Source organism: Leptonychotes weddellii, chromosome 5 (genome assembly GCF_054177405.1).
Source record: "Leptonychotes weddellii isolate Sample4059 chromosome 5, ASM5417740v2, whole genome shotgun sequence".
In the NCBI taxonomy this organism is placed as follows: Eukaryota; Metazoa; Chordata; class Mammalia; order Carnivora; family Phocidae; genus Leptonychotes; species Leptonychotes weddellii.
The window spans coordinates 20,361,112-20,374,333 of NC_138373.1; the positions used below are offsets into that span (position 1 = coordinate 20,361,112).

A 13,222-nucleotide genomic window follows, 5' to 3' on the forward strand; every position below is an offset into this window, starting at 1 on the left:
AGGGTGTACGGGAAAAAGAAAATTTCCTTCCCACTCCTGATTCCTGCCTTCCCTCCCACCCCCCCACAGAGGCAACCACCGTTATTGTTACAGTCCGTGTATTTCTAGACATAACCTATACTTATTTTTTTTTATTTTTTTATTTGACAGAGAGACACAGCGAGAGAGGGAACAGAAGCAGGGGGAGTGGGAGAGGGAGAAGCAGGCTTCCCGCTGAGCAGGGAGTCCGATGCGGGGCTCGATCCCACGACCCTGGGATCATGACCTGAGCCGAAGGCAGACGCTTAATGACTGAGCCACCCAGGCGCCCCCATAATCTATACTTATTGATATCAGCACATACGCATGTGTGAGCACATAAATATTTATCCTAGCTGCTGCTGCTGCTGCTTTTTTTTTTTTACAAACAGGAGGATATCAAACACTGTTTTTGCACCATGGAAATTATTCTATTATCAGCACATACTGACTTACTTCATTCTTTTGAATGGCTGTGTAGAATTTCAATGGATACCTTACAATTTAAGTAGTCCTTAACTGATGGGCATAGTAACTGACGTTACTTCCTGTGTTTTGTTATTATGAACAATGCTGCAAATACAGGCACAGTGTGATTTCGGAGCCCAAGGGTATCCGTATGTTTTGACAGGTACCCACACACTGAGGAGGTCCTGACGTGAATACTAGCACAAACGAGGAAACAGAGGCTCAGAGAGGTTAAGTTAACTCGCTCTAGGTCCCAAAGCTAGAAAGCAGCAGAACTGGCATTTGGTCCCATGGATGCAAAATGCAGACCGGGTATCATGTAAATCCTTCCTGGATTAGGTGAAGGGCGATAATGAATACACGGCACAAAGGAGGGTGTGTGGGCAGAACCAGGACCTGAACCTGCTCTAACTCCAGGTGTTGTATGTGGGGGGCTCACCTTCTCAGCACTGGACATTCCATAGGACGCCACGTGGAAGACACAGTCCACCCCTTCGAAGGCACGATACAGGGCTTCTTCATCACGGACATCCGCCTGAAACAGAGAAGGCAGATGGGGACAGAAGGTTCGGGTCCGAGGCAGAGATACCAACAGTGCACCTTGCCAGGTCCCAGAGCTGGGCCTCTGACCCCACCCTGGCCAAGCACCTGTAGGAGAAGCTGTGGGGCAAGAGCTACTATATGATTCTACAGGGCCTCTTTGGCTTCATCACCACCACCGGCCCCATTTATCAAGCTAAGTCGCAGGGGCTGTGCTTGCTGTTTTTACGCGCGCTGTGACTCCCCATAAGAAGTCTTCTTCCCTGGATGAGGACACGGAAGCTCAGAGATGTGGAGCCTTGTGGCCATGGCTGCCCGGCGGGGAAGGGGTCAAAGCTTAAATAGTCCCACTCCAAGAGCCTGTGCTCTTCACTGGTTTCACATCAGACGCTGTCCCCATGCCTCCACCGCCAGCCTGGGCTGGTCCCCACACCTTCACCACCAGCGCCCCCCAAAACGCTCATCACTGCACCTGGATGAACTCGGTCCCTGGGGACAGCTCCCACTGCGGTCTGCGGAGGTCGAGCAGTAGGACAGAGCTGCCACTCTTGGCCAGGCTGGAACCCAGGCTAAAGCCCAGATAGCCTCCTCCTCCAGTCACCAGAACCTTCTGCCGAGGGGCCTGCCTGTGTGTGGCCTGAGTCTTCTGCCGTGGTGCTGATGTGGAAGCTGTCTCTGGCTCGCTGAGTTTGGGCCCAGTTCCAGACCCCCGTCTGGGCCTAGGCTCTAGCCCTGGCCCAGGTAATGCTGCAGCTCCTGGCCTAGGTACCGGCCCAGGGACTGACCCAGCTCCTGGCCCAGGCCCCAGACCCGGCCCAGGTCCTGAAGCAGCACCAGACCCTGGCCTATGTCCAGACACAGCACCAGGCCCTGGTCCAGGTCCTGAAGCAGCACCAGGCCCTGGCCTATGTCCAGACACAGCACCAGGCCCTGGTCCAGGTCCTGAAGCAGCAACAGGCCCTGGTCCAGGTTCTAGAAACACACCGGGCCCCGGCCTAGGTCTGGACCCAGCACCAGGCCCTGGTCCAGGTTCTAGAACCACACCGGGCCCTGGCCCAGGTCTGGACACAGCACCAAGCCCCAGCCCCGGCCCCAGAACTGTAGTAGGCCCTGGTCCATGTCCTGAAATTGCACCCAGCCCGGGGCCAATCCCTGACTCAGACCCCAGGCCTGAGACTCCTCCCCAAGCCTGGCAGACAGGGCAGCTCTTCTCGCCCTGGCCTGCAGCTCTGCAGGCCTCTGAGGAGGAGCCTGCTGGGTTGGCCTTCATCCTCTACTGATCCATGCAGACCGAGGATCTGTCCACCTGTAGAGAAAAACAAAAGAAAGAACATTCTAGAGTTGTCTCAAGTCATGTGGATTATCAGACTAAGGGGAATTCCTAGTGAGGGTTAGAGATGCTCTGACTTCCCGGTGAACCTGTCCCTTGCAGAATTTTGAGAACTTTCAAGGTAGCTGCTGCCTCCCTCGGAGAGAGTCAGAGACAAAGGCAGTCAGGCCTTGGGTTTTACAGCTTTGGATACCGAGGCCCAAAGTCACACTGCATAGCTGAGGTTTATACCAAGCATTCCTGATTTCTCTACCAGTTCCTTAAAATCCCAGTTCCCGTGTAGTACCAGAGGAAGACAGATCAAATCAGGCCCAGGGGAACCCCACCAGACTGGGAGGTGACTGCTTTCTGACTGGGAAGATGGGGAGGGCTTCCTGGAGAAAGAGGTAGAAGGAAGAGGAGGGAGAGGAGGACGAGGAGGAGAGAAGGAGAAATAGAGGGAGGAGATGAGGAGGAGGAATCCACATGGGATCCAAAAGGCTTGGAAACCCGCACGCGATTCCGAGTGCCGCACCGCCTCTACCCCGACACCTGCTGCCTCTGGTTCTCCCGCCCGCCCCCCCCACCCCCCACCCCCCACCCCGTGCAGGTGGCTGGCAGTACAGGTCTGTCCAAGCCCTCTGCTGGCTTCAGGGTCAGGTGCGTGAACCCTGGGGTCCAGGACCGCGGGTCCTGCTCTCCTCACTCCAGACTTCAAACGAGCCAGGCTGTCAGTCACTGTCACCATCTTCATCCCTCCCCACCTCCTGCTCCACCTGAGGACAAGGCGTGCACCAGGGGTCAGATCCTCATCATTATCATCATTAATCATGGCAGCAACCAGGACTGGTGGGCCAGCCGTTTGCCAGGCCCTGCGGATACAGAGATGGTGTCTCTGCCCTGCATGATGTCTACTGGCTGTAGAAAAGAATGGGCACTGAGTGACTGAGTGATGAGCCCCGTGGTTGTTGTTGCTGGTGGTGTCATGGGGCAGGGACCCTGACAGCTATAGGGACTGTATCTTTCGGTCTCCATTGTCACTGCCCTGTACTCCAAAGTTCCAGGTGAGGGACCCAGTCACACCCCGCACAAACACTGGCACTCACGGGTTTAACAGTGGGGAGACACCCCAAATCCGAGTCATCACAGGGGATGAGTCTAATTCCTCTGTAGGGAGGGGAAAGGATGCAGCCCCACAGTGGAGCCCTTCTCTACCCAGGACTCTGTTCTGGGGACTGGTCTCTGGGACCAGAACCATCTTGCTAGTCTATGGGGATGCTTCTTTTTGTGATGAAGACTGGGTGTGCCCTTAGGCAAAATCCTTAAAACCTCCCTGCACCTCGGTATCCACAGCTGTAAAATGGACCCAAATAACCCTGGTGTTCCGTCTACCTCAGGGGGTGGTCATGAAAGACCAGATGCCAGAGCCCTTGGCAAAGCACCGGAAAACGTGCTCCAGGAGGGCCTTGTTCACTGCGGTGCCCCCAGCACCTGGACCAGCGCTGGGCCGAGCAGGTGCTGAGTAGCAGCTGACTGCATGAATCCACTAAGAGCTCTTCTGCATCTGGGAGCGCCGCGGCTGAGCACCGGGCTGACCCCAGCCGCCGCGGCACTGAACTCTGGCAGTCCTGAGCATGAGAGGCTACTGTTCCCATCACCCAGAGCTGGAAACTGAGCTCAGAGAACATTCGCGAACTTTGATGGGATCTCAATAAATGGGTCGGCCTGGATCCAGATCACTGGGGACCCAAAGTAGGATTTGGTGAAAGAAACTGGGGGACGGGCGTCAGGGACCCACCCCGGCCGCAACGCCTCACCGGGACGGGCAGGAGAGGGTGCCCCCGACTGAGAGCAGCCTCGGCCCCGGCAGCTCCGGGCGTGTCCTCTGGGCAGCCCCCCAGCGCGCCCCCTGCCCACGGAGCCCCCGCAGCCCCCTGCAACCCCCGCTGCGCTCACCGAGCGGGGCTCCCGCGGCACCCCCCCAGCGCGCCCCCTGCCCACGGAGCCCCCGCAGCCCCCTGCAACCCCCGCTGCGCTCACCGAGCCGGGCTCCCGCGGCGCTGCGTGCTCCCGGCGGCGCTGCGCCCACGGTCTCCGCGCTGCCAGGCGGCCGCCTCCCGGGGCGGGGCCGGGCTGGGCACCGGGACCGCCCCCGCGCCCGCCCCGCGCCCGCCCCCGCGCCCGCCGGGTGCCCGCCCCTCCCGAGCCCCAGCGTTGTTTGGGGCGGCGGCCGCAGGCTCTCACAGTGGGGAAACTTAGGCCGGTGGAACAGGGAGGGGGTGCAATGGGTCTAGCTGCGGGTGGGGAGAGGACGCAAAGCCCCTGCGGGCTGGGCCTATCCTGCCGCACAGTGGTCCTCGAACTCCAAGAAACTTCTTCACCCCCTTCCCCATCCGTCTGTTCCCCCACACGTTCCTCTCTGGGCAGCCTGCCGCTTCCTGCCTTCCCGCCCCTCTTCCTCGGCCACCTATTCATCACCCCACCTATTTTTCCATCCACCTCTTTGCCTATTCATCCATTTCCCCACATATTTTGTGTGTAGGTTCATCCGTTCGTCTCTTCATCCATCCGTCCTTCTGTCTTTCCACCTATCCATCCAGCCTTCCATGCATCCGGTTCATTCCATGTATCTTTCTTGCCTCCCGTGCACCAATCTGTCTTCTTCCTTTCTTGTATTCTCCCGCCCATCTCTGGGTTCATCCGTGCTCTGATGCGGTCATCCCACGTTTAATGGGGGCTTCTTCAGTGCTGGCCTCTCCCTTGCGGGGCCCCCTTGCGCTGGGGCCCCGCTGGATCACACCTTCCCTGGAGAAGCCGCGGCAGAGGGCCAGGCAAGCGGCCCACAGCTGGTCTGCTGTAGTAGCGCTCTGAGGACGGACTCTGAGCGAGGCCTGGTCACTTCGGTCTGAAGAGGCTACTGGAAAGGCTTCACCCTTTGGAGCCTCCTCCGTGAGCATAGGTGGGTGTGGGGAAGAGAAAAGAAACTCTTAGCCAGTACATGCTATGTGTCTGGTGGTAAGGTATCTTGCTGAATCCTCACGCCTCCGTTTTGGCCCAGTTTTAGAGGCGGGGAAGCAGGTTCAGAGAGATGAAAAGAGCCTTGGAGTGTGCTGGGAAAAGGCCATGGGGGTCAGCCCTGGCTGTATATCTTGGCTTTGCCACTTTCTTGCTGTGTGTTTCTGGGCAGCTACGAGGCTCCACGTCCTCATCCGAAAGTCGGAAATGGCATGTGCTTTACAGCTGGGACGTGGTTATATGCGAAGAGTATGGTGCCTGTCCAGTCAGTGCTCAGCCCATGGCAGGTGTTATCATTATAGGAGAGGTTGGGATTCAAACCCAGGTCCTGTGCTTCATCACTTCCCAAACCATGTCTAGACCACGTCCGTCACTCCATTCCCAGAGACCGGCCCCTCCTCTCCCACCAGCTGGGCCTCGGGACTCATATCCCCCCCAGTCCTGCAGCTGCTGTCGTCCTGCTAAGGGCCTAGTTTCCAACACCATAGTCATAAGTTGAATTGTGTACCTGCCCCTCCCCCCCATTCACATGTTGCAGTCCTCACCCCCAGTACCTCCGAGTGTGATCTTGGAGATAGAGTCATTGCAGATATTGCAGTCATTAAAGATAAGGTGATAGAGAGCAGGGCCTAGTCCAATACGACCAGTGTCCTTATGGAAGTGGGAAATTTGGACACAGACGTGCACGCAGGGAGAGCATCATGCGAAGATCAGAGTTACGCTGCCACAAGCCAAGGAACTACAAGGAACCAGGAGGGAGGCCTGTCACAGATCCTCCCGAGCGCCTTCGAAGAGAGCGGGGCACTGGCGGGACCTTGATCTGAGACTTCCAGCCTCCTCAACTGAAGACAATCCATTTGTGTTGTTTTAGCCACTCGGTGTGTGGTACTTCATGACAACACCAGCAAAGCAATACAAACACCAGAGGCCATTTTCTCTGTCTGTGGAGGTGACGCGGAAGGGCAGCTACCCAAGGCAGTGACCAGACCGAGATCTGCTGAGCAGGGGCTGTGGTCCCTGCTGCTTCCCTGGGCCCAGCACGGAGCCTGGCCAAAGCCGGGGCTTGTCAAGCCTCAGGGAACTGTGGTTTGTTTGTTTATTTGTTTTTTAACAATTGACGAATTTTTACTTCCTAGATGAAGATCTAGAACATTTCCAGCACCCCAGATGTCCTCAGTATGCCCTTTACCAGGGTAACCACTGTTCTGACTTCTATTGCCAACAAGAGTTTTGAACGTGATATAAATGGAATTACACACTATGTACTCTTTAGCCTGACATTGTTCCTAAGATTAAGGCATCTTGTTGAATGTAGTTGTAGCTCATTTTTTTAAATTGACAGTGTAGAAATGTACACAGTACAAATGTCTCACAAATGTATCAGACTATACAAATGTATCACAATGTATTTGTCCATTCTATCATTGGTGGACTATCTAGGTTGTTTCCAGTTTTTAGCTCTGATGAATAAAGCTGCTATAAACATTCTCCTATATGTCTCTTACGGAACATATGCACCTCTTTGTCTTGGAGTGGAATTGCTGGGTCATAGAGGAGGCATACCTTTTCCTTCAGCAAAAGCTGTCACACAGTTTTACAAAGTGGTTGAAACAATTTACACCCCCCCCCCATCAGCAGCGCATGAGAGTTCTAGTTGCTCCATATCTTGATATTGTCAGTCTTTTTACTTTGTGCCATGCTGGGCATGCCATGGTATATCATTGTGGCTTGAATCTGCATGTCGCTGATGGGTAAGGCTGTTGAGCACCTTTTCATATACCTATTGTCCATTTGTACCTGTTTGAGTGTTTTGTCCATTTAAAAGAATTAGGATATTTATCTTTTTCTTATTATCTTATTATTTATTTCTTATCTTTTCCTTATAAATATATTTATCTTATTTCTTATATGAAGAACTTTTGGAGTTCTTCATATTTTATGCATATGAATCTTTTTTATCTTTTTTTTAAGATTTTATTTATTTATTTGAGAGAGATAAAGAGAGATAGTGAAAGAGAGCATGAGCAGGGAGGAGAGAGAGAAGCAGGCTCCCTGTGGGGCTTGATCCCAGGACTCTGGCATCATGACCTGAGCCAAAGGCAGATGCTTAACCAACTGAGACACCCAGGTGCCCCTGCTTATGAATCTTTTAATAAAGTTTTATATCACCAAAAACTTACACACACACACAGACAAACCAATCATCACTTCAGCTTAAAAGCCATTTTGATCCTATTTAATTAAATACAAGCAATTTCTCATTTCAGGAAGTGACTGCAGGCCACATAATACATGACATATTCATCTCATATGTACACGGTAGGGCTGGGCCCAGTGGACCCAGCCTGATTTGCACCTGCTTGAACAGACCACTCTCTCTGGACTTGGCTCCAGAGCAGACTTCAATTCAGTTTGATTGAACAGGTAGGGGGACAGGTGGTAAGCCCCACTTGTTTCTTCTCCGATGGGCTGATGGTAAATCTGCATCACCCCCATGGACCAGGGTGGTGGGAAGCACAGAGTGAGGCGATCAGGGTAGAAACAACACCCTCTGGCTGGTTTCTAGGGCTGGTCTCCCACAACTAAGCTGGATGCTCACAGTTTACTACGTCTGCCCTGTGGCAGGTTCTGGGGACCTAGAGATGGTTAGGACACCAGCCTCATCCTGGGGGAGCTCACAGTCAAGAAGAGTTGGCAGGAAGCAAGGAAGCATGGCATGGAGTGCTGGCATAATAAGGGCTAAGTGTCACTGCTATGAAAAGGGATGTTTGGCCAGGATGCAATGGAAGGAAGGCTGGAGGCTCCCAGCTCTTGATGGGTCTCAGGAACATCTTCACAGTGGAGTTGATACCGTTTGAGATGTGCCTTGATGGATGAGCAGGAGTCACCAGGCAGAGGGTACTAAGCAGGGGGTTCCAGGCAGGGCTTGGTGCAGAGCTTCCCAGTGAGTGACAATTTTGTGGCTGGAGGGTAGGGCGTGTTGGGGGACAGGGCAGGAACATTAGGGTGGACCCAGGAGGGCAGAGCCTTCCCTCCCACAGCTTCCAGGGAGCCCTGGCGCCTGGGATCGTGTTTCCTGGGGATGAACTCTGGGTTACAGCTTTCCCAGGGTCAAAGTGTGCTCAGTGAGTGATTATTTGTATTAGAGGAATCATTTCTGGTCCCTCCCCATAGTTACTGCTGTCCATGAAACAGAGCATAATGTCTGGCCCTTGGTGGATACTTACAAGAGGGAGAGTCTGTCTCCTCCTCTCACCTGAGAACACTTGTCTAAAAAGGAGTAACATTTGGTTCTGTGTTGTTTTTCTTCTGGAGTTGGGACCTAGTAGACAGGAGATGAAGTAAGGTGGTCCCCTTGATGCCCAGCTTTCTGGGCCTGGTCGGGAGAAGCAGGGTTGGAGCTCTTGGAGGAAGGCTGCCATGACCAGGGTGGACCCGGTCTTGAGGCCCAGGGTCTGGGTGGGCTGGAGCCGCGAGGCAGGTGGGAGGGGCTGCTCGAAGGGCATACCTGAAGGACTGGGCCTTCCAGAGGAAGCTTCTGGCCTTGGTGATCTCCTGGGCCAATTTCCTTAAATCATCTCCTTCAAACAGTGGCAACAGGGGATCCTCGGAAAGAAGAAATGAACGTGAAGTTACATCCATTAAATGACTGGATGCAACTGCAAATCCAAAATCTCAGCAGAAAAATTTTAGAGTTTATCAAATGCGGTCTCCCACCCAATGCAGGAAATCTGTGGGACTTGGTTTGCCTATCTCCAGGGACAAAGAGCTCACCACTTGCCAAGGCAGTCATTCTGCAAATGGGACACTTTGACATAAGGTGTCTGAGGGTCCGTGTCAGGAGCGAGTGGGCAGAGGCAAACTGAGATGCTCACCGAACTTCACTGAAGTCGGCGGCCCCTCTCTTCCCAGCAGAACAGAAGCGGTACCTGCTCCTTATCTCCCTATTACTTGGTGAAATTTGTTCTGCCCTTTCCCTATTGCTTCTAGTAAAACCAAACTTCACAGACATGCTTTCTTTGTTATGTCAACCAGTAGAATTCCAGAGGCTAGCATTAAAAACACAAATTCTCACAATCAGCGAGAGAATGTAAGAAAGAGAAGAAGCTGCCTCTGTCCTTGGCAGCAGGAGCAGAATGATCCCATTCTGCATCCAGAAACTATTCAAAGACTCTGATTTGTCGAGGCATTGAACCGAGGACCCTCGCAATATTGTCAAGTGTGTTTTCCTAAGTTATAAGGACATGGGTGAATATTTATTACTTTAACTTGTTCTGTTCTCTGAACTATTTGTAATATTTGTCCCTAGAAGAGGTACTTGAACAAAGGAGTCATGCAAAGCGTTTGACTTCAAAAATTATTCCATGTCCTGTGATATGTACTTTAACTTCCAAAAAGAAATCTGGAGTTCTTGTTGTTCATCTTACTTGATAATTTGTTGCCTTGAAAATGCTAAAATTGACAGCACTGTGTTCCTAAAAGGTTTAAACATGTGCATAACTTTTCGGTCAGATCAGAAGAGGATGGTTGGTATTCTCCTCTTATCTCGTGTGGGTGACGGAACCTGTGACTTTATTAGATTTACTACTTAGATCATTTGAATATCTGTGTTTCAATGAATTGAACACAGGGAGACAGAAATATGCAGGACTCAAAACAAAGAGGTTAACAGCGTGGGTATCCGGGCTCTCGCTTTACCATTTGCTATGTCCTTAGGTGTATTCCTATCCCTTGCTGAGCCTATTTATTCATCTGTTTAATGGGTATAGTAATGGTTGAGAGGATTGAAAGGGGTAGTCTATATAGAGCAATGGACCTGCACAAAGTGAGGGCTCAATGAATGTGAACTGTTCTATTATTTTTTTTAAGATTTTATTTATTTATTTATTTTAGAGGGCGAAGAGTGTGTGTGTGAGCGGGGAGGGGCAGAGGGGAAGGAAGATGGAGAGGGAGAGAATATTAAGCACACTCCACGCAGAGCACAAAGCCCAATTGAGGGCTTGATCTGATGACCCTGAGATCATGACGTGAGCCAGAATCAAGAGTCAGCCCAACCGCCTGAGCCACTCAGGCGCCCCTGAACTATTCTATTATTAAACAACATGTCCATGCTCTGCCTCTTTCCCATCCTGAGGAGCCGGCCTAGAGGAAGAGCATCAGGGAAACAGAACCCCTTCTAGCCAATACTTTCTAGTCTCCAAGAGAAGCAGAGATCTTTCCAGTTAGAGGGGGAAAATAAAACCCCACCTCTGTGGACATTATATCGAGACATTTGAGCAGACTTGGCTCCGTCGCTCCACAAACCTACCCTTTCGTCCACGAAGCCCTTGGTCAGCAGGCCGTGGATTTTGAGGAGTGTGTCCTCATCAACGGGGCAGTGATAGCGGCCCCCTGTGAGGGTGGCCAGGTTTCTCAGGAAGTCAGCCGCCGCCCTAGTCCAGAGAACAGAGGTGCTGGGGCCAGGCCCGCTGACTGGCCAGGCAAGTTGCCTGCACACCCCCAGCCCATGGGGAGCTCAAGTCTCTGGGGCAGTGGCCCTCGGGCCAGGAGGCTCCGTGTTCTTGAGACCATGTGGGCATCACAGGCCCAGCCCCTGTCAGTTTATGGGCAGTGAACGTGAAAACACACAGCCAGCACACCGTCCTTAATCTAGCCAGTGCCTGCTCCTATGTGTTAGGCCTGGCAGGGACACGGGTGTGACCTTTATGGAGCTCGTGGTTTAGACAAATATGTACCCAAGTCATCACAGTTTTGCCAATAACGTTAAAGTCTTTTTCCGAAGGAGCAGAATCTCTCTGGTCTAACACATGTTCCTCTACGGTGATGATTTATAAAAATAACCATGACAATGCTACTTTAAGCTCCTTTCCCCTCAACATTCACCAGTGGGCTCCTGAGAAAGATCAGGAGGGACAATACCGCACGTGCCATTGGTTTCCAGACTGGAGACAGGAGAGCGGGTTCTGGGAGGTCGAGAGAGGGCTTTCACTCTGCGTAACACCTGCCCAGGCCCTTCTCATTTCTCACTTACGGATCAGGGCCCAGGCAAGATCAGGGTCTACGGGGAGGCCCTGGACTGCGCGAGTTGCTCAGGCCTTGGCCCTCACACATGCAGCCCGGGGAGAGGAACACAGCTTGGAGCTGGCTCCTTCTTGCCCACCTGCCTGAGCCGTTCAGGGAAATGGTGTGCATTTTCACATTGCTTTTCTCCGTGAGTCTTTGGACTTCACTCAGAATGAGGCTGCAGCTTGTATCTGGCTTCCCGTCGGTCAGGAGGTACAATCCTTCTACATCGTGAAAACTGAAGGCTTTCTGAAAGAGCACGAGCAGGTCGTCTGGCTCGGGGACAGGCGCTCACCGAGAAACCAAACTGCCTGTTGTCCCCAAGGAAAATGTGTCTGATTGGATTCCCCTGACTTGTCCGTTAAGAGAGACGCTCCCCCCCTCCAGCCTACCATGGACCAAGGAGGCTGCCAAGGTTTAGGAGAAAGAGCACAGCCCACTTCCTGGCTGGTTAACCCCAGTGAGTCACTTAACCTCTCTGAGCCTCTGTGTCTTCATCTATAAAGTGAGAACAAGAATCCCTTTCTTACTGGGTTGTTGGGAAGACGAAATAAAGTAACACTTAGTAAATCTAAAAGGCTCTTTGTAATTTGAAAGTATCCGTATAGGGGGTGAGGGTATTTCTGTTTGGCGGATGGGGGTGGGCTCAGTGGTAAAGAACTTGCCTGTAATGCTTGCAGGATGGAGGTGCTCCCCTGAGCGCACAGCTGGGTCACCCACTGCATGGCCTCGTGGCATGCCGCATCCGTGGTCTCCACCAGAGTGTCCCGCCACAGTCGCAGGTCCTCCGCAAAGCTGAGCAGGCTGAAGCTGGGGATGGGGGAGAATAGGTGGGGGGCAGAGAGGAGGTGAAAGGGAGTGGCTAGAAGAAGGCTGGCTGAAGCAACCCCCGTGAGGACTGTTCATGTCTAGCAGAGTCAAGCCCCTACAGTGAGCCCCGGGGCCCCTCGGGGAGAAGGAGAAGGTACACACCGAAGATTCCAGATGCAGACCGAAATAGATTAACATCCCACCTTGGCTGCTTACAGGGTATGTGATCTCTGGCAAATTACTTAGCCTCTCTAAGTCCTAATCTCCTTTTCTGAAAAATGGGGATAATAACGGCAATACCTCGTGGGGGCGCTGTGAGGACTGAACGAAATCATGCACATAAAGTGCTTGGCAAGTGGAAAGTGCTCAATAAATTTTACTCTTATTAATAAGAAGGCAAGAATGAGTCCCAGCCTAGGAGAGTCTCCTGCTGTCTCCTAGCATCCACCTCTCTGGGTAGAGAAAACAAACAACCCCGAACCGCCCCCCTTCTTAAAAAATCAAGTTGAGCTGAAATCCACAATTCAAGGCCACCTGGTGATTCCTTTGCTCTGCTTGCAATGGTCCCTGGGCCCAAGGTGGATTTCTAAAGGCTGCTTTACTTCTTTACTGCTCAAATAAGCTCTGCCTCCAGGCCTCGGGAACGGTGAAGAGGGAAGCCCCACAAACTGCCCCTTTAATCGTCCTGCCCCCCACCCACTCGTGCCCCTGCCTCTCACCTGTCGCAGTGCTTCCGCAGCTGCTCCCAAATCAGCAGAATCAGCTCCGTCTTCACCTGCTGCAGGTAGGGGCCCATGGATCCCGACGTGTCCACCAGGATGCACACTCTGCTCTCCAAAATGGTGCCAAAGAGTCGGCGGCTCCCTGCTCCGAAGTGGTGGGGGCAGAGGCAGGGAAGGTGTGAGGGGTCGCTCCCTCTCCACCCCCGCAGGGTGGTCTTTCTCACAGCAGCGGTCAAATACAAGGTCTGCCAAATACACCTGTTGCCTGACTGATCAC

The 13,222-nt window shown here is 52.8% G+C and overlaps 2 protein-coding genes across 2 annotated transcripts in view; both read right to left on the minus strand.

The window, feature by feature from the left end:
• Positions 1-4,443, minus strand: part of SDR42E2 (short chain dehydrogenase/reductase family 42E, member 2) — a 21,250-nt gene extending 16,807 nt beyond the window's left edge. Inside the window, exons 1-3 of the mRNA XM_081819871.1 lie at positions 4,376-4,443; positions 1,499-2,332; positions 926-1,021 (exon numbers count right to left, since the gene is read on the minus strand). Of these exons, the coding sequence (XP_081675997.1) occupies positions 926-1,021; positions 1,499-2,296 (894 nt within the window). The 5' untranslated portion in view covers positions 2,297-2,332; positions 4,376-4,443. The remainder of the gene's footprint in view (positions 1-925; positions 1,022-1,498; positions 2,333-4,375) is intronic.
• Positions 4,444-7,572: 3,129 nt separating this feature from the next.
• Positions 7,573-13,222, minus strand: part of VWA3A (von Willebrand factor A domain containing 3A) — a 64,797-nt gene continuing 59,147 nt past the window's right edge. Inside the window, exons 29-35 of the mRNA XM_081819872.1 lie at positions 12,943-13,087; positions 12,079-12,223; positions 11,511-11,662; positions 10,659-10,782; positions 8,859-8,956; positions 8,578-8,672; positions 7,573-8,313 (exon numbers count right to left, since the gene is read on the minus strand). Of these exons, the coding sequence (XP_081675998.1) occupies positions 8,621-8,672; positions 8,859-8,956; positions 10,659-10,782; positions 11,511-11,662; positions 12,079-12,223; positions 12,943-13,087 (716 nt within the window). The 3' untranslated portion in view covers positions 7,573-8,313; positions 8,578-8,620. The remainder of the gene's footprint in view (positions 8,314-8,577; positions 8,673-8,858; positions 8,957-10,658; positions 10,783-11,510; positions 11,663-12,078; positions 12,224-12,942; positions 13,088-13,222) is intronic.